The 23,516-nt window shown below is 34.6% G+C and overlaps 1 protein-coding gene across 1 annotated transcript in view; it reads right to left on the bottom strand.

The window, feature by feature from the left end:
* The window catches only part of CFAP69 (cilia and flagella associated protein 69), a 60,850-nt gene that overhangs the window by 5,604 nt on the left and 31,730 nt on the right, over positions 1–23,516 (bottom strand). The window contains exons 12-19 of the mRNA XM_047097564.1: positions 22,773–22,989; positions 19,770–19,934; positions 16,352–16,467; positions 10,865–10,983; positions 7,060–7,141; positions 3,955–4,147; positions 893–1,030; positions 184–260 (exon numbers count right to left, since the gene is read on the bottom strand). Coding sequence (XP_046953520.1) covers positions 184–260; positions 893–1,030; positions 3,955–4,147; positions 7,060–7,141; positions 10,865–10,983; positions 16,352–16,467; positions 19,770–19,934; positions 22,773–22,989 — 1,107 coding nt within the window. The remainder of the gene's footprint in view (positions 1–183; positions 261–892; positions 1,031–3,954; positions 4,148–7,059; positions 7,142–10,864; positions 10,984–16,351; positions 16,468–19,769; positions 19,935–22,772; positions 22,990–23,516) is intronic.

The raw sequence follows: 23,516 nt of genomic DNA, 5'->3' as shown, positions 1-23,516 counted from the left end.
TAATTGCATGTTTCTGGAACAGTATCAGATGCAAAATGGAAAATAAAAACTATACAGTACATGGTTGACTGCTTACAATACATGGTTGACTGCTTACAACTATGAATATAGATCTTTTATTTCCCAATTGATTTTTTTTTGTCATATCAGAGTGTAATAACAAGATTATAAGAAAGTACTCACTTTAAAATCAAGGTATCTATGTATGATACAAAGAGTGACAAAATCTTCAGCAGATAGGCCAGGTAAATTTTCAAAATCTAAACAAAGTTTATAAAGAGAGAATTACTGTAACAAAGCAAGTAATTCCAAAAAAAAAAAATAATAACCCCATATATCTATCATAAAAACTAATGCAAACAGTTATTTTTGTTTCATCTTGATTATGGAAAAGTTAGTTTTGTGAGCTTTTGGCTTCCTCCTATAAGAAACCTCTGCCAGGTCATCCTTATTGAGTCACTGCTGTGGTTAAGACAATGATACTGTATTTTCAGAGGCTGAATAATGTTTGAGTACCTTTTCCCTTAATAGGAAGCAAGGACTAAAAAAAAAAAAAGAAAAGAAAAGGGAAAAAAAGAAGGACTTTAAAAATGCAAGTATTTCAGAATTCTTGTGTTTAAGCCTAATCATCTAAACTAACCACTTTTAATCCTGGCTGCACCTAGAACTGCCTCGGGAGCTTTGAAAAATGCTGATGCCTGGGCTCCATACCCAGAGATTCTGATTGTAATTCATCAAGGGTGTAGGCTGGACATTAGAGTAACAATGAAACATGCATTTATCTGTATCAGGGGACTTTTTGATCATGTCTGAAAAATAGACTCCAAAGCAAAATGAACTTGCACACTCTGCAAAACAGAGGCTCTTATGAATGTGACAAGTAGCTTCTTACCTAGTTTGCCCAGCACAGCATAAATTTTTGCTCTGATATTCTCGGCAACATCCATAATTGCAATAGTTGGGCAGTTTGCAGGCAGTGGCATGATTTTTTGCTCTTCTTGGAAACTAGTAAATAGAGGTTTCTTTGTATCTACTCATTGCATATCATGAAAACATAGAAAGGACAGGTAAAAACATTAGTAAATTAATTCAATTTGAAATTTTACTCCAGACATATACATTATAAAATAGTGCATTGTATATGGTTATTCTTGTGAAAGCATAAGTAATCCAGTTATTCCCCATTCTATGTCAAAATTTAGAGCTTTTTTGTTATTTACGTACAATATGAAAATTTCACAAAATAACTATTTTAGGGGTGCCTGGGTGGCTCAGTCAGTTAAGTGTCTGACTCTTGATTTTGGCTCAGGTCATGATCTCAAGGTTCATGGGTTTGAGCCCTGAATCGGGCTCTGTGCTGACAGGGCAGAGCCTGCTTGGAATTCTCTCTTCCTCTCTCTGCCCCTCTCACGCTCTTCTCTCTCAAAATAAATAAATAAACATTAAAAAATTACTTTTGGGGTGCCTGGGTGGCTTAGTCGGTTAAGCATCTGACTCTTGATTTCAACTCAGGTCAAGATCTCACAGTTTGGGGTTCAAGCCCTACGTCGGCCTCTACAGTGGTGGTGTGGAGGCTGCTTGGGATCCTCTCTCTCCCTTTCTCTGCCCCTCCCCTGCTCATGCTCTCTCTCACTCTCAAAATATATAAATACACTTAAAAAAAATAAAAGTGATTCATCACTTATATACAACACCCAGCGCTTCTCATAAGTGCCCTCCTTAATAGCCATCACTCATCTAGCCCATTATCCCCACCTCCCTCCATCAACTCTCAGTTTGTTCTCTATCATTAAGAGTCTCTTGTGGTTTGTTTCCCTCTCTTCTCTTCCCCCACCCCTTTCCATATGTTTGTTTGTTTTGTTTCTTAAATTCCACATATGGGTGAAATCATATAGTATTTGTCTTTCTGTGATTGACTTATGTTGCTTATTAGCACAATATATTTTTACTCCACGTCATTGCAAATGATAAGATTTCATTCTTTTTGATGGCTGAGTAATATTTCACTGTATATATATACATACTACCTCTTCTTTATCCATTCATCAGTTGATGGACATTTGGGCTCTTTCCATAGTTTGGCTATTATTGAGCATACTGCTGTAAACATTGGGGAGCACATACCCCCTTCAAATCTGTATTTTTGTATCCTTTGGGTAAACACCTAATAGTGAAATTGCTGGATTGTAGGGTAGATCTATTCTTAGTTTTTTTGAGGAATCTCCATACTGTTCTACAGAGTGGCTACACCAGTTTGCATTCCCACTAACAGTGCAAGAGGGTTCCTGTTTCTCTGCATCCTCACAAACACCTGTTTCTTGTGTTGTTAATTTTAGCCATTCTCACAGGTGGGAAGTGATATCTCATTGTGGTTTTGATTTGTATTTCCCTGATGATGAGGGATATTGAGCAACATTTCATGTGTCTGTTGGCCATCTGGATGTCTTCTTTGGGAAAGTGTCTATTCATGTCTTCTGCCTATTTTTTAACTGGATTATTTGTTTTTTGGATGTTGGGTTTTATAAATTCTGTATACATTCTAGATACTAACCCTTTATCAGATATGTCATTTGCAAATTATCTTCTCCCATTCAGTCAGTTGCCTTTTAGTTTTGATTGTTTCCTTCGCTGTACAGAAGCTTTTTATCTTGATGAAGTGCACGTTTGCTTTTTGTCCCTTGCCTTCAGCCACGTGTCTACTAAGAAGTTGCTGTGGCCAAGGTCAAAGAGGTTGCTGCCTGTGTTCTCACATTTAGGTATTACATCCATTTTGAGTTTATTTTTGTGTGTGGCGTAAGCATGTGTATGGTGTATGCATGTCACTCTCCGGTTTTACCAACACCATTTGCTGAATATACTGTCTTTTTTTCCATTGGATATTCTTTTCTACTTCGTTGAAGATGAACTAACCATATAGTTCGGTGCATTTCTGAGTTTTCTCCTCTGTCCCATTGATCTGTGTATCTGTTTTTGTGCCAGTACCATAGTGTCTTGATGACCACAGCTTTGTAATACAGCTTTAAATCTAATGTGGATGAATCTTAAGAACAATATTGACTAGAAGAGATCCAGTTGTGCTTGGAAAGGGTCTATGAGTAGGGTCTTTCTGGGGTGTTTACAATAGATCATTTCTCTTTGTTTTTCCTTTAAAAATAATTCCTATTGTGGTTTAACTTACATGCAATAAAATTATTGTAACATTTTATATATCTGTTACATATACATATGCAATGTATAATGTAAACTGTGTATTAGTCACATAGATGTTGACTTTATAATAATTCATTAGACTATTCATTTGTAAAAAAAAAAAAGTAAACTGCATGAATATGAATCAACAGAAATATGCAAAATACTATACAGGCACTCTATTTATATCCCCAATTTTATCAGTAAATGAAATGGGTTGAATCTATTTGTAAAAGCAGGTAACTCAAAGGAACTTCTTTAGGACATGGTGTTAGGTTTTGTTTGGTTTTGAGTTAAACAATATAATCAAATACCACTTCCTGAAAATATCTATAAAAATATGAATCTGCTGATAATATACTTTTCTTCCATTCATTCAGAATTTATGATAGCAAGTTCTTCAAACTCTTGTGAAAAGAACCTTAAACAAAGGGGTGAAAGTTCTCATACTTCCCTCATATCTTAAAGATCTCTTTCTAAAAATATGGGTTAAAGATGATGAAGTCCTATGGATGTAATTAACAGGGTGGTGGCTATTCTAACAATATTTTATTATATATTTGAAAGTTGCTGAGAGTAGTTCTTAAAAGTTCCATCACAAGAAAAAGATTGTAACTGTGTGGTGACGAATGTTAACTAAACTTATTGTGGTAATAATTTTGTAATGTATAAAAAACTAAAAAACTAATGCAACGTAAAATTCAATTATATCTCAATTAAAAATATGCATCTAATTGCTATTATAACAGTTATAAATACACTTACCAATGATCATCCCATGTTTATCACGTTTTACTCCTAGTTCTTTTTCTTCCTTTCTCCATAATTTAATTAAAAGACTAGCAGCTGTCTGGTCCTTCTTCCCTCGCCAAGTATTAACATGAGCCGTAGTTTTGGGATTATCACAAAATTCAACCATTATTCCAAGTACTAGATTACAGAATTTTTTTTGGTTCAACTTTTGCAAGGAAACAGGAAAGAAAAAAATGCAATAAATTTAAAAAATTATTACCTTCAAAAAAGAAAACAAACATTTGTATTACTGATCAGTAACTTTCTTCTAAATGACTGCCTTAAAATTCAGACTTAAGTATGATTTGGGACAATCTCTTGTTAAAAAGTATGTTTTGAAACATTAAGAATTAGAAAATATAAAAAGAAAAAGATTCAATATAATTCTGACATAGTCATGAATATATGTCATGACCAAAATGTAATGATTAGGTTCAGTCAGAAAAAGAGAGATTATAAAAATAAATGAAGATGTTCATTTTAGGTAAAGCAATGGCAACAGTACTATACATAGTTCACTGTATTTATAGGATCTTTCCAATTTACATGATTTATTATGGTTTATAAAGACTCATATTAACTATAATCTCATTGTGATTAAGAAAATAACTGATGGTAATTCCAAGTGGAAGTCATATATGAAAATAGATACAAATAAGATATAATTTTGTATTTTGAAAATCAGCATCCAAAACAGTAAGCATTTAAGAAAAATCATCAAGCATATTCCTTTGTTTTGCTACTAGTTTTCAGCAAACCAAAATTTAGGTATAGAAAATTCCATCCAGAATAATAGCCTCCTCCACACAATAATTTGTGTCTGAAATATTTTTTGTTGATTAACTCATAGTATACCACTAATAGAATATAGCAAAGGAAACATGTAACCTGTTGTTTGAACTGCAAACATTATCAGTTTCCTCTTTTATAAAATGAAAGGTTATAATATTACCTGCTTTAAAGAGTTATTATGATGAATTATACAAGACTGCCTGGCACATAGAAAGTTCTAAATAATATGTAACATAATTAGCAATTATTGCATACTGAGTAAATATTTTAGCAGATTGTATTAAGCAGAACCCTCAATTGAGTTTTTTATTCCTATACATCACTTTCAGGAAAAAGGGGCAAATGTCAAAGGTTGGAGTTGATCTAAAAATTTCATTAAAGAATATTTTTTATCTGTAATTAACTTGATTGGTTTGATCCACATTAAGTACAATCTAATAATTATATTCATATTAATAGAAAACACATGGTAAAAATATGTCAGGCACTATTCCAAATAAGTGTATATGTGTGTGTATGTCTGTCTATACACACACACACACACACACACACGTGCACACGCATATATAATCACTCATAAATCTCCCAATAGTGCACGGGGTAGATACTGTTATCTCTTTTATAGATGAAGAAACATATTACAGAGATGTTAAATACTTGTCCAAGGTACACAGCTAACAAGTATTGGAGGCCTCAATCAGACTGATTGCAGCCTATGCTCATAACCATTGTGCTATATATGGCTTCTCCTAGCAGTCTTCTTCATGCCTTTCCATCAGAGAAACCCTAGTGGTGAAGGAGAGTGAACACAATTGAGAAATGTCTGTGAACTTTTTATATAATCTTAAATATTCCTATAGAATTTATTATTTTATAATTATTTTTTAATGTTGATTTTTTGGGGGAGAGAGAGAACACAAGCGAGATCATGACCTGAGGCTTCACCAACTGAGCCACCCAGGTGCCCCTATTATATAACTCCCTACTTTTGAGTCTTTAAATAAAAACAAGATTCTAGGAAGATATGCCAAGTTAATTCTGTGACTTTGAGAATCTCCTGACACATCACCATGTGTCTCTGGGCACACTTGTACTCTCATCAGAGAAGCATGGTGAGGTATACATCATTTAGTAGAGCCACACATATATCCTTCCATATTATGTCCAATATCTCTGAATTTTCCAAGGGTTTCTGGTCATGATTCATTCCTGTTTATCAAAGTTTATCATTATTTATGTTTTGTATGTAATTTTTTATATCTAATGAGTTTGCTCTCCTATCTGTAATGCCAACTAATTTTCTTTCAGAGAGATGAAGGGACACAAATAACTGTAGTACATTTGCTAAATCCAAGTAAGTTCATTATTCTGTTAATAAAATCATGAATGGTGGCAATCACAGGCAGGGACAGAATATCTCTCAAAGTTTTACTGAAACCAAAATAACTTTTCCTCCCACATTGTCTTGACTATGGACTTACTTAGAATTCAGGCCAGTAGAAAATGACTTTGAGGATAATTGAGGGTCTTTGCCATTCTTCATTGGTATTAGATGGCAACTATATTTCCTGACAGGCTTAATATATCCATTCCTGTTCATTCTGTGAAATGGTCTATGACATACTAATTCCTCGCATAACCTACAAACTATACACAATTCTTAAAAAATACTGATCTTTACTCCTTTGTGTAATGTAGCCCTTAACTTTTAATACTAAAAGAAGCTAGAAGTTATCAATAATGATTATACATTTTGATATTGTCTAGCACTTCACACACTATTTCCTTAAAGGTTGGTGGGGAAAAGAAATCCCATAAAACAAATTATCTTCTGTTATGTGTTTGTGAGTTCTGACCTAAGTACACTGGTTTCTTCAGAGGAGGGATTTTCAGAGCTTTTATCTATACAAATGCAAATTATGATCTCCAGGTGAGATTTTGTTTAATGTTTATTTCTTTATTTTTGAGAGAGTGGGAGAGTGAGCACAACTGGGGGAAGGATGGAGAGAGGGAGGGAGACAGAGAATCTAAAGCAGGCTCCAGGCTCCGAGCTGTCAGTTCAGAGCCTAATGCAGGGCTTGAACCCATGAACCGTGAGATCATGACCTGAGCCAAATCAGACACTTAACTGACTGAGCCACCAAGATTTTATTTAAAACAAACATTTAAACATGATTTGGGGACACATTTAATTACAGAATAGTGTTCTGTGGCACTTAGCTTTGGAAAGCTTTAATAAAGACATATTATTATTAGTATTTTATAATTGTTAACAATCATACTTACTGCCAGTAAATCCAAAAGGAGAAAAATGCCTTCCTTTTCAAGAAAATAATCCTCTAAGGGATAACATCCCAAAATACAGCACCTTAAATAAAAAGGAAGTTATTCCTTTAACAAGGATTCTACTATCTATATATATTGTCTACTTCTATATTTTTGACTATGTTAGATGCCTCATTTAAGAGAAATCATGTATAAGAGAGAGTTTTCTGTGACTGACTTATTTCACTTAGCATAGTGTCTTCCAGGTCCATCCATGTTGCTATAAATAGGATTTTCTTTTTTAAGGCTGAGTAATATTCCATAGTGTGTATATATACCATATTTTCTTATCCATTCATCTATTGATGGAACATTTGGGTTGTTTCCATATCCTGGTTATTGTGAATAGTGCTGCAATGAACATGGGACTGCAGCTATTTCTTCAAGATCCTGATTTCAATTCTCTTGGATATATACGTAGAAGAGGGATTACTGGATCAGGTGGTAGTTCTATTTTTAATTTTGTGAGGAACCTCCATACTGTTTTCCATAGTGGCTGCACCACTTGGCATTCCTAACAATGTCAAGAGAGTCTCTTTTCTCCATATTCTTGCCAACATTTCTATATCTATATATCTCTATATATATATCTACCTACCTGTCTATCTATTTACCTATTTTTGTTTTGAATAACCACCCTAGCAGGTATAAGGTGATATCTCATTGTGGTTTTGATTTGCATTTTCCTGATGATTAGTTGTTCCATATGAATTTTTAGGATTGTGTTTTCTATTTCTGTAAAAAATATCTTTAGGATTTAATAGGGATTACATGGAGCTATACATCACTTTGACTAGTATGACATTTAAACAATATTAATTATCCCAATCCATGAACACAAGAAGTCCTTCCATTTATTTGTATCTGCTTTCATTTCTTTCATCAGTGCTTTATAGTTTTCAGGGTTTAAGTCTTTTACTTCCTAAGTACTATGTTTTTTCCTAAGTACTTTATTCTTTTTGGTGCTATTCTCTTTGATGCTCTTTACTTAATTTTCTTTTTGCATAGTTCATTATTGGTGTAAAGAAATGCAACTGATTTTTGTAGATGAGTTTGTATCTTGAAACTTTATAAGCTCATGTAAGCTCATCAAGAGATAATTTTACTTCTTTTTTTCTGATTTAGATGCCTTTTATTTCTTTTTCTTGCCTAATTGCTCTGGCTAGTACTTACAGTATTGAGTAGAAATAGTGAGAGTGGGTATCTTTGCCTGGTTATAGATCTTAAAGGAAAAGCTTTTAGCTTTCCACCATTGAGTATAATGTGGGTTTTTCATCTATGGCCTTTATTGTGTTAAGGCAAGTTCCTTCTCTACCTAATTTGTTGAGAGTTTGTTTTTATCATGAAAGGGTGTTGAATTTTGTCACATGCATTTTTTCTAGAACTGAGATGATTGTGATTTTTGTTCTTCATTGTGTTAATGTGGTATATCACACTGATTGATTTGCTTGTATTGAGCAATTCTTGCATGCCAAGGATAAATCCGACTTGGTAATGGTGTATGATCCTTTTAATTTGTTGTTGAATTCAGTTTGCTAATATTTTCTATAGGACTTTTGCTTCTATGATCCTCAGGAATATTGCTCTGTAGTTTTTCTTTTCTTATAGTATCTTTGTGTGGCTTTGGTATCATGGTGATGCTGGCCTCATAAAATGACTTTGGAAGTGTTCCCTTTTCTATATTTTGGAAGAATTTAAGGATTGTATTAATTCTTCTTTAAATGTTTGGTAAATTTCAACTGTGAAGCTCTCAAGTCCTGAGCTGTTTTTGTTAGGAGGTTTGTTTTTTGTTTTTTAGAGAGGGAGAGAGAGCACAAGCTGGGGAGAGGGGCAGAGGAAGAGAGAGAAAGAGAGAGAGAGAATCTTGAGCAGACTTCATGCTGAGCACAGAGCCCAACACGGGCTTAGTCTCACTATTGGGAGATTATAACCTGAGCCAAAATCAAGAGTCAGACACTTAACTGACTCAGCCACCTAGGTGTTCCAGGAGGTTTTTGATTACTGATTGAATCTCCTTATTGTTATTGGTTTTTTCAGGCTTTCTAATTCTTCTTGATTCAGTCTTGGTGGGTTGTATGTTTCTAGGAATTTTATCTATTTCTTCTATATTGTACAATTTGTTGGCATAGAGTTGTTCATAATAATCCCTTATGATCTTTTTTATTTCTATGGCATCTGTTGTGATATGTTGTTTCATTTACATCATTTATTTTGAATCATCTTCCTTCTTTTTCTTCGTCTAGTTAGTGCTTTGTAGACTTTGATATCTTTTCAAAACAAACCAGCTCTTATTTTTCTGGATTTCTTCCCAATCCCTCATTTATTTCTGTTCTAATCTTTATTATTTTCTTTATTCTGCCAACTTTGAGCTTAGTTTGTTCTTCCTTTCCTAGTTCCTTTATGTGTAAAGTTAGGTTGTTTGAATCATTCTTCTTTTCTATCTAGGTATTTATCCCCATAAACTTCCCTCTTAGCACTGCTGTTGCTGTATCACATAAGTTTTGTTATGCTGTACTTTCATTTTAGTTTGTCTTGAGAAATTTCTAATTTTCCTTTTGCTTTTGTCTTTGACCCAGTGGTAGTTCAAGAGTGTGTTAATTCCCATGCATTTGTGAATTTTCCTAATTTCCATTTGGTATTGATTTCTAGTTTTCTTCCATTGTGGTCAGAAAAGATATTTTGAATGATTTAAGTCTTCTTAAATTTGTTAAGACTTGTTTGTGACCTTGTAGGCAGAACCAGCCCCCCATCCTGTGGTTATCTAGGCGCTCTCCAAAAACTACCTCATTGACATAAACTCAGATGTGGTTGAAAGGGGCTTGTTATATATAACAAAAGACACAGCCTTCAAAAGTTATTACTCTGGAGCTATTACAGGAACTGAGAATAAAAGACCAAATATTGTAACAAAAGATGTTCTCATTGCTCTTTGTGTTAGATCTATAGTCAGTTTTTCCCCCCAGATATGCTGCAGTGGGGCTGTCATGAATCCCACCCAAGCAGAAAAAAAGAAATATGTTAAGTGTTAATGATATTTGAAACTCAAGTAATTTTCTCCAAGACAAAATTTCATAAATTAATGTTAAGAAAAGCAATGTTTATTTATTTATTGCTCTTTAGGAATGCTAAGACATTTGGGGAAAAATATTGGTTAGGAAATACCTAATCAATTGGTTTTTGACTCTTCAAAGAGGAAATGAGTGAGGAACTGTGTGAGTAAAAGTAGATGCTTGTGTTTTTCCAGACCAGGCCAAAATGGAATGGATTCAAATCACAAAAACAAGAATTTAAGTTTATATACAAACTTGTATCCTGAGTTACAGACAAGATTGCTTTCCAAAGGATGTTAGTAAATATCATTTCTGGACTATTGAAAAGAAAAAGGCAAAAAGGCAAAAAAAAAAAAAAAGGCATTGGAAGAGTTATCTTTATGGTGTGATTTTAAGGGAAGAAAATTTTTTTTATGAATTTAGCAAAACTTATTGAAGCTTAAATTGTGGTACAAAAATACATTTCAACTGATTTAAGAGAGAAATTATTGCAACAAAATTTTCCCTCCTCTATCATACACACTAGAGTTAATTTCAATTATTATCCAATCTATAGTTTTAATTGTTCTAGGCTTTTATTCCATACAAATTTGTGCAGTTTTAAAAAATTAGATAGAAATCTTAAATCTATTTAAAAAAATCAGACCTCAAGCCAACAAATGTCATGAGGTAATTTTCTTGTATTATAGTTCTAACTTGGTTACAGTAATACTCACCAAATGCTGTCCAGTGTACTAAAAAGAAGTACATTATAGCCTAATCCACTCTGAAACTTCATAGGGTCGGTTTTCATTACATGAAGAATTATATCCACTCCTTCTGTTCCGAAAATTTCCTAAGAGATTTATTTAAAATTATGTTTTGAAATAATCTCATCCTTTTCTATTTCATTTTGTCCCCTAAAACTTTTTCTACCAGAGAAGCAGAAAACACTGTTACTTTATTACACAATTTTTTGAATTAATACTCAGTCTCAGGAGTTTAGGACAAATTATTATAAAGCTAATCATTTTAAGAAAGGGCATCAATCACTATGCTAGCTTAATGTCTCTTTATAATTTTTATTTTTCCCTTTTTTTTAAAAAAATAAACCATAAGCTTGCCCCATGATTTTCTTCCACATTATAATGAATGTAGTCCAATATCCTGTCAGATGAATGCTAGATAGCAAAAACTAATTTAAGAGGCTAAAATTGGGGCGCCTGGGTGGCGCAGTCGGTTAAGCGTCCGACTTCAGCCAGGTCACGATCTCACGGTCCGTGAGTTCGAACCCCGCGTCAGGCTCTGGGCTGATGGCTCAGAGCCTGGAGCCTGTTTCCGATTCTGTGTCTCCCTCTCTCTGCCCCTCCCCCGTTCATGCTCTGTCTCTCTCTGTCCCAAAAATAAATAAACGTTGAAAAAAAAAATTAAAAAAAAAAAAAAAAGAGGCTAAAATTCTATCATGGAAGATTTTTTAATGCTCCCAAGAGAGAAATATACATACATATATGTATACATAATATATTTCTCTCATATATATATGAGACTCATATAAGGTTTTGTAAAACCTTTAATAATTTATATCAAGTTATTACCAGTTAATATTTCTCCCTTAACAATTACCTTTCCCATTGCTTTGTTGTTCAGTTCTGCTACCCAGTAAGCAAGACTATGAGCATTTTTCCAGAAGAACACAGGCACAGGATGACAGAATAGAAGGAAAAGTTGCACCAAAGCTCAGAGCAAGGTGTGGATTTACTGTTCTTGCTGGCTTTCCCTAAAACCCCTCTATTGAAAACTTCATAATCTTTAATTTTTATCTTTCCAATTCTATCTTTTGCTATTTATCAATCTTAGAGACTCAGAGTTTGTTATAGAGTTAAAAAAGATCAAAGGGAATTAAGCTCTTTTTTTCTAATTTTTAATTCTAGTTATGAATTCAGTTTTCTCCAAGTTTTTATTTAAATTCCACTTAGTTAACACAGTGTAATATTAGTTTAAGGTGTAGAATTCAGTGATTCATCACTTACATACAGCACCCAGGGTTTCACACAAGTGCTCCTTAATGCCCATCACCCTGAATCAAATATAAACTCAAAAAACATTTATAATGCTACAGCCACTTTGCAAGAACTGTTTTCCAGTTTCTTAAAAACAGACACCTATTTTATGAACCATTAATTGCACTCCTAGGTATTTAGGAGAAATGAAAGTATGATGTCCACAAAAAGACAACTATAAAAATGTTCACTGAAGCTTTATACATAATAGTCCCAAATGGAAACAACCTAAGTGTTTATCAATAGGGGAATGGATAAAAAAAATTTGGTATATTCAAGGAGTGAAATACTATTCAGCAATAAAAAGGAATGAACTGCTGATACCTACAACAATATCAATATATTTCAGAAATATAATGCTGGATGACAGAAACCAGTTATAAAACAGTAAATACTATGTGGTTCCATTCATATAAAGTAAATAAATAGGCAATACTAACTTAAGGGGATAGAAATCAGAATAGTGGTTACCTGAAGGCAAGTGGGGGTATGGTTGCTAAGGGGCATGAAAGAATTTTATAGGGATGGGGCACCTGGGTGGCTTAGTCAGTTAAGCATTTAACTCTTGATTTTGGCTCAGGTCATGATCTCACAGATGTGGGATCAAGCCCCACGTCAGGCTCTGTGGAGAGCATGGAGCCTGCTTGGAATTCTCCCTCTCTGTCCCTCCCCTGCGAGTGCTTGCTCGCTCTCTCTCTCTCTCTCTCTCTCCCTCTGTCTCTCAAAAATAAATAAATTAAAAAAAAAAGAATTTTATAGTGAGATAACAATAGTCTGTTTTAATTGGGGTACTGGTTAAATGGGTATATACATTCATCAAAACCTATCAAAATATACACAAAACATATATTTTATTGTATATAAGAATACTCTACAAAAAAGAATATTAAAACATCACAGGATTAAAAAAACACCAACATTTATGGACACAAAGAAAAAGTTGAGGAGGAGGAGTTAAGGTGGCAGACGAGTAGGGGGACCAGGATTTCCCTCCTCCCTCAAACACAGCTATATTGAGGTTAGAGCATTTGGGACACCAGGAAATCAATCTGGCGGGGGGGTAGCAGAAGGATCGCCACGGGTTGCGGGAGACAGCTTAGTGGGTCAGAGGTGCATGTATGCAAACTGGGGGAGATAAAACAGTGTAGGCATGGAGGGGAAGGAACCTCTTCTTTGGAGAGACAAAAGGGAAAGACAGGCCGTGGAATTGTGGTATTGTGTTAGTACAAGAGTAAAACCTCTCCAGACCACGGACTGGGGAGTGAGAAATATGGAGAGTGCCAGTTTCTACCTTGCAAACAGCGCCAGGAGCTGAGGATCAGAGTTTTCAAAATTATGTGGCTTTCTTCAGACTGACAAATTCCTAGACACTCACACACTACCAAAACTCAAACAGGAAGAAATAGAAAACTGGATCAGACCCATAACCAGCAAAGAAACTAAATTGGTTATCAAACATCTCCTAACAAGTAAGAGTCCTGGGCTAGATGGCTTCCCAAGGGAATTATGCCAGATATTTAAAGCAGAGTTAATACCTATTCTTCTCAAACTGTTCCAACAAATAAAAATGGAAGGAAAGCTTCCAGACTCATTCTAGGAAGCCAGAATTACCTTGATTCCCAAATCAAACAAAGACCCTACTAGAAAGGAGAATTACAGGCCAATATCCTTGATGAACATGGATGCAAAAATTCTCAACAAGATACTAGCCAATCAAATTCAATAGCATATAGAAAGAATTATTCACCGTGATCAAGTGGGATTTGTTCCTGGGCTGCAGGGCTGGTTCAATATTCACAAATCAATCAATGTGATACATCACATTAACAGAAGAAAGGATAAGAACCATATGATCCTGTCAATAGATGCATAAAAAGCATGACAAAATACAGCATCCTTTCTTAATAAAAACCCTCAAGAAAGTCAGGATAGAAGGAATATACCATAACATCATAAAAGCCATATATGAAAGGCCCTAATACCATCCTCAATGGGGAAAAACTGAGAGCTTTCCTCATGAGATCAGGAATACAACAGGGATGTCCACTCTCACCATTGTTGCTTAACCTGGTGTTGGAAGTTCTAGCCTCAGCAATCAGACAACAAAATGAAATAAAAGGCATCCAAATTGGCAAAGAAGTGAAACTTACACTTTTTGCAGATGACATGATACTCTATGTGGAAAACCCAAAAGACTCTACCAAAAACTGCTAGAACTGATACAGGAATTCAGCCAAGTCTTAGGATATAAAATCAATGTACAGAAATCGGTTATATTTATATACATCAATAATGTAGCAACAGAAAGAGATATCAGGGAATCAATCCTATTTACAATTGCACCAAAACCCATAAAATACCTAGGAATAAACCTAACCAAAGAGATGAAAAATCTATACACTGAAAACTATGAAAAGCTTATGAAAGAAATTGAAGACACAAATAAAAAGGAAAAATATTCCATGCTCATGGACTAGAAGAATAAATATTGTTAAAATGTCAATACTACCCAAAGCAGTCTACGTATTCAGTGCAATCCCTATCAAAGCATTCTTCACAGAGCTAGAACAAACAATCCTAAAATTTCAATGGAACCACAAAAGTACCTGAATAATCAAAGTAATGTTGAAAAAGAAAACCAAAGGTAGAGGCATCACAATCCTGGACTTTCTCCTGTTTATTACAAAGCTGTAACCATCAACACAGTACGGTATTGGCACAAAAACAGACACATCGACCAATGAATAGAGAATCCAGAACTGGACACACAAATCCTTTGTCCTTTGACAAAGCAGGAAAGGGTATCCAATGGAAAAAAGACAGTGTCTTTAGCAAATGGTGAGGGGAGAACTGGACAGCAACATACAGAAGGAAGCTGGACCACTTTCTTACACCATACACAAAATAAATTCAGAATAGATAAAAGACCTAAATGTGAGACAGGCAACCATTAAAATCCTACAGTAGAAAACAGGCAGCAACTTCTTTGATCTCGGCCACAGCAACTTCTTACTTACATGTCTCTGAATGCAAGGGAAGTAAAAGCAAAAATGAATTATTGGTACCTCATCAAGACAAAAAGCTTCTGCACTGCAAAGGAAATGATCAACAAAACTAAAAGGCAACCAACAGAATGAGAGAAGATATTTGCAAATGGCCAATCAGATAAAGGGTTAGTATCCAAAATCTATAAAGAACTTAGCAAACTCAACACATGAAAAAGATAATCCAGTGAAGAAGTAGGCAGAAGACATCAATAGACACTTTTCCAAAGAAGACATCCACATGGCTAATATGCACATGAAAAAGATGCTCAACATCACATATCATCAGGGAAATAGAAAACAAAACCATAATGAGATACCACCTCATACCAGTCAGAATGGCTAAAATTAACAACTCAGGAAACAACAGATGTTGGCAAGGATGTGGAGAAAGGAGAACCCTCTTGCACTATTGGTGGGAATGCTAACTGGTGCAGCCACTCTGGAAAACAGTGTGGAGTTTCTTCAAAAAATTAAAAATAGAATTACCCTACATCCCAGCAATTGCACTACTAGGAATTTTTCCAAAGGATACAGGAGTGCTGACTTGAAGGGGCACATGCACCCCAATGTTTATAGCAGTGAAATTAACAATAGCCAAATTGTGGAAGAGCCCAAATATCCATCAACTGATGAATGGATTAAGAAGATGTGGTATATATACATATAATGGAATACTACTCTGTGATGAAAAAGAATGAAATCCTGCAACAACACAGATGGAACTGGAGGGTATTATGCTAACTGAAATAAGTCAGTTAGAGAAAGGCAGGTATATGATTTCATTTATATGTGGTATTTGAGAAACTTAACAGATGATCATAGGGGAAGGGTAGGAAAAATAAGATAAAAACAGGGAGGCAAACCAAAAGAGACTCTTAAATACAGAACAAACTGAGGATTGATGGAGGTGGGTAAAATGGGTGATGGGCTTTAAGGAGGCCACTTGTTGGGATGAGCACTGGGTATATATGGGAGTAATGAATCACTGGAATCTACTCCTGAAGCCAAGACTACACTCTATGTTAGCTAACTTGAGATTAAAAAAAAAAAAAAAAGAGTTCATAGTGCTAGGTGATTGGGAGATCTGAACAAAACTTGGATTCATAGGCATACTTACCTTTCTAGGAATATGATGTTCACAAAGACCAGATAAGATAAGTAATATATCAGATTGAATTTCCAAAACAATGGCTTCTTCTTTGTCATGAGACTTGATTATATTTTTAAAAACTCCTAGTTTGAAAAAAATTGAAAGAATGTAAACTTACTGGACATTGTATTTTTATTTTGATCAATTACTGTTTTGAAATCTCTTCTTAAAAAAAGAAAAAAAATTCCTTACAAAATTTCAGCTAGAGCAACTATTTTAAAAGGGGCTGTTTTCATTGCACAGTTACTTAGAAGCTGTAGACAGATGATGATAAAGGGACTCTTTGACTACAATCAGTAGCCCCATATGTAGAGCATGTCTACTACAGAATTAATGGAGTGACATTAAAAGATGCCCTAACAACCTGATACTTTGCCCAGCAAACAAAACTCTTTAGAAATACACAGAGTGCCATGAGGCAGAGATGAGTGCTGCTGCAAATATATGACTAAAATGCCTGATCCCAACTTGCTCATCTCCTTATGGTTAACAGGGTCAATTTTAGGCAAAGGTAGATATCTCTAAATATGTTTTTATTTTTCTGTTACTTTTTTCTGCATTTTCTCCTTATGTCTACCTGGAGGTGTCTTCAACAACTTTAGATAGCAGTATTCCCATGTCCTTTGAAATCTCTCCTCTGCTTTTAATAAAAATTTAGAAAGATTGGAAAAGAGCCACTTACAGTGATGGAATGACAGTCACAATAAAATTTTGCCTCAAAAAGAAGTTTTCCTTCAAGCTTTAAATGAGGAACAAAAGTCATTGCTTCTCTGTTAAAGAAGTCCTTGGCATTAGCAGGAAGGGGTGGAGTTATGTTCCAAACAAAGTAAGAGGGCCACACAAATCACAGCTTATTTCCATAGCTAGCCCTGAAGGGATGATTTTTGGTCCCATTAGAACGAAGGACAGGTGCTGGATCAATCTCTAGGGGGCTAGTTGAGCATGCTGGAGGCCCAGTTTAGGAGCATGCCAGGGACAGATGGGCCAATGCTCCTTTATTAGGAACACCTAGGAATTCAATCTCATTAGCCAGAGGTCAGATTCTCCTTTCTAGAGGATTTCATTTGCCTTCCTACTTGAGTGCAGGTATGTTACTTTTTATGTTGTCTATCCCACATGTTAATATTGAATTATTTCCTTCATATTTCAGTATCTTTTAGCTCCTTGCCTTTATCTTCTCCTTGTTCTATTCTTTTTTTTTTTAATGTTTATTTTTGACAGAGAGAGAGACAGAGAGAGAGCGCGCATTGTGGGGGGGGGGGGCGGGGGTGCAGAGAGAGGGAGACACAGAATCTGAAACAGACTCCAGGCTCTGAGCTGTCAGCACAGAGTTGGGGCTCGAACTCATGGACTGTGAGATCATGACCTGAGCTGAAGTCAGATGCTCAACCGACAGAGTCACCCAGTTGCCCTCTCCTTGTTCTAAGTCATCAGATATATTTATTCCAGGTTCCTTTTCCTAATACATCATTATACTTAACTTCCCTAATCAAAACCACTAATGGCTCCCCATGCCTAAAGACAATGCTATTCAAAACTCTAGCTTGGCTCCTAACTAGACATATATCTCATATTATTTGTTTTCATAAAATGTTTATTTTCAATTTGTTTTTTATTACTTTTAAATTGAAGTATAGTTGATGCATATGTTCAGTTTTATGAAGACTTCACTTAAGCTAGTTCAGCACACATTATCATACATATTTTGACACCATGTCTCTGCCCCTGCTCTTCCCTTGCTTGAAAAACCATCTCTTTTATTTTTCTGTCTCAAAACTAGCTTTACCCTCCTACCCAAGCTCAATAAAGCTTCCGGCTTAATCCTGCCAAGATTACCCAGCCTTAAAAACTATTGATAACCTCTTAGTTTCTGTGGTATTTACTCTCTGTATTACTCATTAGGGGCCTTACTGATGGTGTTAGGTAACACATGCTATTTTTCTATGATAGACATCTTTTCTTTTGTTCTCATTAAGGCCAAGGTCCTGTGCCTGCACAAAGAGTATTATAAACGTTTGCATTTACAATGCAATTACTATTTGTTGAACAAACTATTTGTTGAGCCTTCTGTTGGATTAAGGGAAGGCCACTACTGCCTCTAAGAACTCACATGATAAAGATCAGCTTCTTTCAAGTTAAAGGGAAAGGATTTTAAGAAGAAAAGAATCCTTCTACATTTGTTTTCCCGTGTCTCTACCCCACTTCCTACACAGGTAAGATTAATACTCCTTCCTGGACATATGAAAAATTGTATTTTCTAGACGCTATCCAGTTAGGCTGGTACTGAGTTCTGTACAATGGAATGTGCATAGAAGTGATAATATCTACTTTTGGGTTTGGTCATCCTGAGTAAAGTCATCAAGAGAGTGAGTGTTTTTGCTTAGCACCCTTCTCAATATCCTCATTTTAAAAGGCACCGCTATTAAAGGGTACCACTCTACTCCACTAATGATGGAAGAGTAGGCACTTTAACTTAACATTTAGAAGAGTTTTTGAGTAGGCATTTGTAATTAATTGACATCCAACAAATTATCTCTTACTCATGAGACAATTACTGAATTTGAATATAACCAAAATAGCTCTTTTCAAAGTCAGGAAAGGTTAGGGCCAGAGGACTATTTATTTCTTAACTAGAAAAAGGTAAAAAGCTTCTAAGGTGTTCTGAGTTTATACTGAGCTCACATGTATGTACTTTGGGGTAAGGTGATTCAACAGTCAAATCTAAGTTGAAAATCAAGGATATGGGGCACCTGGGTGGCTCAGTCAGTTAAGCATCCGACTGGCTCAGATTATGATCTCATAGTTCATGGGTTCTAGCCCCACGTCAGGGGCTCTAAGCTGACAGCTCAGAACCTGGAGCCTGCTTCAGATTCTGTGTCTCTCTCTCTCTCCCTCTCCCCTGCGCGCTCTCTCTCTCCCTCAAATAGCCCCCTCAAAAATGAACATTGTTTTTTTTTTTAATCAAGGATATCCTGATATTTCATAACAGAAAAGAATATCCTATGTACATATCTGTATATCCCAGCATACCAGTGTTCTGGTATGTCAGATACACTGGAAAATGGAATGTTATCCTCTTCCTGGCCAAAAAGTAGTGATCTTATTACTAGAAAAATGAAACAGTAGCCCATTACAAAAAAAAAAAAGATAATCCTAAATGAAATAGTATCTGAATTGAGTAAACAGATGTTTACAGAATGAGTGATCATGATGTTTTAGTAAAGACAAACTGTCTTATATAGCAACAATATGAAACAAAAATCAAGAGAATATTCAGGGGTTTTTAAGCTATAAAGACAAAATAAATTTGTAAGAAATATTTCAAACAAAACCTCTAGTTTATAAATATTCTACTTTCATAAGTATACAAACATGTTATGTTTACCTATCAGTTGCTGAATTGTTCCCTTTTCACAAAGATCATTGTTTATAGTCTCATCCTCAAGGTAGACCATGGCTCTCAAGAGTCTTAAACTGTAACGCATCTGGGCAAACTTGTTGCCACGGCCACCTGTACCATGGTAACTATTACCATGACTAAAGAAGGAATCTGTGGAGAAATATTAATAATTTAATACTTTGTATCAACTTACAGCATAAAACATTTCAAATAAAATAGAATACATCAAATACCTTATATATGTATGCTTAATTTTAAAAAGATGTTAAAATTTTGTCATACTTGGTTTTTTTAGAGAAAGAAATAGTATCCTTTCCCCCTTCTCCTTCTCTTCCCAGAATGGAAATATGCTTTAAAATTTTACTCAAATGTATCATATTGTGTGTATCTGTGGTAACTTGCTACTATTCTTCAGCATTACGGTTTTTAAAGTAGTCACACTCTTACAGACTGAAATATTTAATTGCTTTCAACATTCATTTTATAAATAAATCACAGTTTATCCATTCAGTAGTACAAACTGCTACAGTGAACATTCTGGTTCATGTCTCTTATTCCCACTGAGAAAGGTTTTGCCAAGTGACACTAGAATCATATAGGATATACCCACATTGAATTTTACTTAAATTCCTAAATTGCTTCCCAAAGTGGTTATATGGATACAATGTATAAGACCAATAGATTTTCCCCAATCTGTTAAATGGAAAATGATAGTTTGTTGTTATTTGAATTTGCATTTCTCTGAGTACCAATAGGGTTTAATATCTTTTAATGTTTTTTTCCTTTTTTTAAATTTGAGATTTTGTGATTTGGCAGTCCCTATTCTTTGTCACCTTCTCTACAGAGTTATTTTCTTCTTGAGTTCTTTATGAGCCAGGACTCTAATCTTTTATTATTCACAGAAGTGGTAAATGTATTCTCTCAATTTGTAGATTGTTACTTTATTCAGATTTAGTCACACAGGCAATTCTAAATTTTACATGCATTCATCTTAAATTTATTATTAAATGCATTCATCTTCTGTATAGTTTAGGCTCTTCTGGTTTTTAAATCTTTCCCTACCCTGTTATCATGAAGATATTTTCCCATGTTTTCTTCTAAGATTTTTACAGTTTAACTTTTCACATTTTGGGCTTTAATTTATTTTGCATTTCATTTTTTTTTAACAAGGTGAAAGAACCTAATTTTTATTTTCACTGAAAGCAATATCATCTCTGATAATGCCAACCTCCCATATATTCTATTTTCATTGATCTATTCCTTGTCTAATACCGTACAGTTTAAATTACTATAGCTTTATGGTAGGTCTTGGTAAATAGCAAGGCTAGTTCTCCTTTCTTTTTTACAATAATATGCATTCTTTAAGAGGTTCTTTAGGGGTACCTGGGTGGCCCAGTCAGTTAATTGTCCATCTCTCGATTTTGGCTCAGGTTGTGATCTCACAATTGTGAGATCGAGCCCCGTGTTGGGCGCACACCTAGTGTTAGCACTGCTTGGGATTCTCTCCCTCTCTCTCTCTGCCCCTCTCCTGCTTGTGTGTGCTCTCTCTCTCAAAATAAATAAATAAACATTTAAAAAAATAAAAGTGTCTTTAGAAGTAGCGTTTTGTTTAAAGCTAAAATAACATTCAAAAAAGTACTGTTGTGAGTATTGTGTATAGGTTAAAAATTGGTTTCTGGAGCTAGAATGCCTGCATTAAATCCTGGATGTGCCACTCCCTGTGTGACCAAGAACATGTTATTTATTTTTTTTTATTTAAAAAAATTTTTTTAAATGTTTATTTATTTTTGACAGAGAGAAACAGAGCATGAGCAGGGGAGGGGCAGAGAGAGAGGGAGACACAGAATCCAAGGCAGGCTCCAGGCTCTGATCTGTCAGCACAGAGCCTGACGCGGGGCTCAAACCCACAGATTGTGAGATCATGACCTCAGCTGAAGTCGGACACTCAACCAACTTAGCCACCCAGGCGCCCCTGTTATTTAACTTTTTTGATTAAGTTCTACCCATCTGACCAACAGGGATAGAAATAGTACCTATAACCCCTAGATTTGTTGTGAAGACTAAATGAATTAATACTTGTTAGGTGTTTAAGGCCTTCCACACAGTAGGTACTCAATAACTGTTAGCTATAAGTTTTCCTCATGTTAGGCAGCATTTCCTCTTTTTCCTTATAATCTTTTGTAAACATAAATGATATAAAGAATAGACTGAAGAACTGTTTTATTTAATGCACAGCAGTTTACCAAGAAAAAAATTAGTAACTCAGCATATTAGAAAATAGAGGATAAAAAAAATCAGCTATAATTTTTTCCCTCTCTCATGGATATATGATTTTCTTGATCTACTGAAAATGTATCATACCAAATTATTTCTAGAGCAAAATTACTACCAGAAAAGAATGCAGTATCTTCCTTATAAACGTTTTTTTTTTTTTTTAAGAAAGTCATTTCTTATTTCCTTTCTGAGAATGATGAGAATTGAAATAAAGTATTTGTACAAATTGGGAGTTTGCTAATTTGGTAGGCTATTTGTGGAGTCATTACTTCTGGCTGGAGATTTTAAGCTCCATGAAGGTAGAGATTTTATGTTTTTGAACATAAATGTATCTTTAGCAGCTAAAACAATATCTATACCCAGTAAGTATTCGACAAATATTTGTTGAATAATTAAAATATTTCCAGGACTTAGTATAATTGTTGAATAAGCCTAATGATAAAAAATTTAAATCAGGTTATATGAATGATTTCTTTTACTGAGAGGTACGCGTTACCTATAGTTAGGATATTTACTAATGTGTCAGACTTTAAATGAAATCTCAGATTTTTTCCCTTAAAACAACATGTAAACACATGAATATATTTACATGAATATAAATCACAAGAAACCAGATATATATTTTTATTTCTTTGCTTTAATTTTCTTTTTCTATGCATATATTGAGAGTTCCGTTGAAATTTGTAAAGTAGAATTTTCACAGGGATCACTCACCTTCACTCTCACACCATTGTAAGAATGCAAGGACTCGAGCATTTCCCTGACACAACATATACTCTTCTGTTAGTAAAGGAGCCACTGATGACAAAGTGGCAATTGCGTGCAGTTGTAATTCTTCATACTGTGCTGCAGACCATTCAATTGTTTTGTGTTTCTCAGGTTTTTTAACATAGGTAAACAAAGCCAAGATAACTTTGCCATCAATTAATAGCTATGAGAAAGGGCAAAAAGTACTTTATTAGAAGCATAATTAAAACAGTTTTATTTAATCTAAGAAAATTAAAAATTTCCAATATTATGTTTTATTATGATCATTAAAAAATTATTTCCTTCCTAAAGATCCCAGCCTATGTTAAATAGCAAAACAAAAAACAAAAACAAAAACAGCAATTGGCTATGATCCCCTTTATCTGGGATATGCACTCTCTAGCTGACAATTATATAAAGCAAGTATTAATGTTTTCATATATGCTGCTTATATATGTAATTTAGCTTCTGCCTATTATTAAACCACAGTAGCAGAAAATTTGGAGCAAACAAACTGCTGCCATTTCTCTCTTGCCTTCACTTTTTGAAAAAGAAACACTTCACAGACTCAATTGTATACTATAAACAAATCAATTTTATCCAGAATAATGACTATGGCTAACTTTTAAGCACCTGCAATATAACTTATATAAATTTTCTATTCAATGAATTCCACTCAGGTCACAAGCCATATTTATAATTACATGCCTA

Source organism: Lynx rufus, unplaced genomic scaffold, assembly GCF_022079265.1.
Source record: "Lynx rufus isolate CCGP_SWC_20201006 ecotype Redwood Valley unplaced genomic scaffold, mLynRuf1.p SCAF_4, whole genome shotgun sequence".
NCBI classification, from domain to species: Eukaryota; Metazoa; Chordata; class Mammalia; order Carnivora; family Felidae; genus Lynx; species Lynx rufus.
This window is presented reverse-complemented; position numbering and strand designations above follow the sequence as displayed.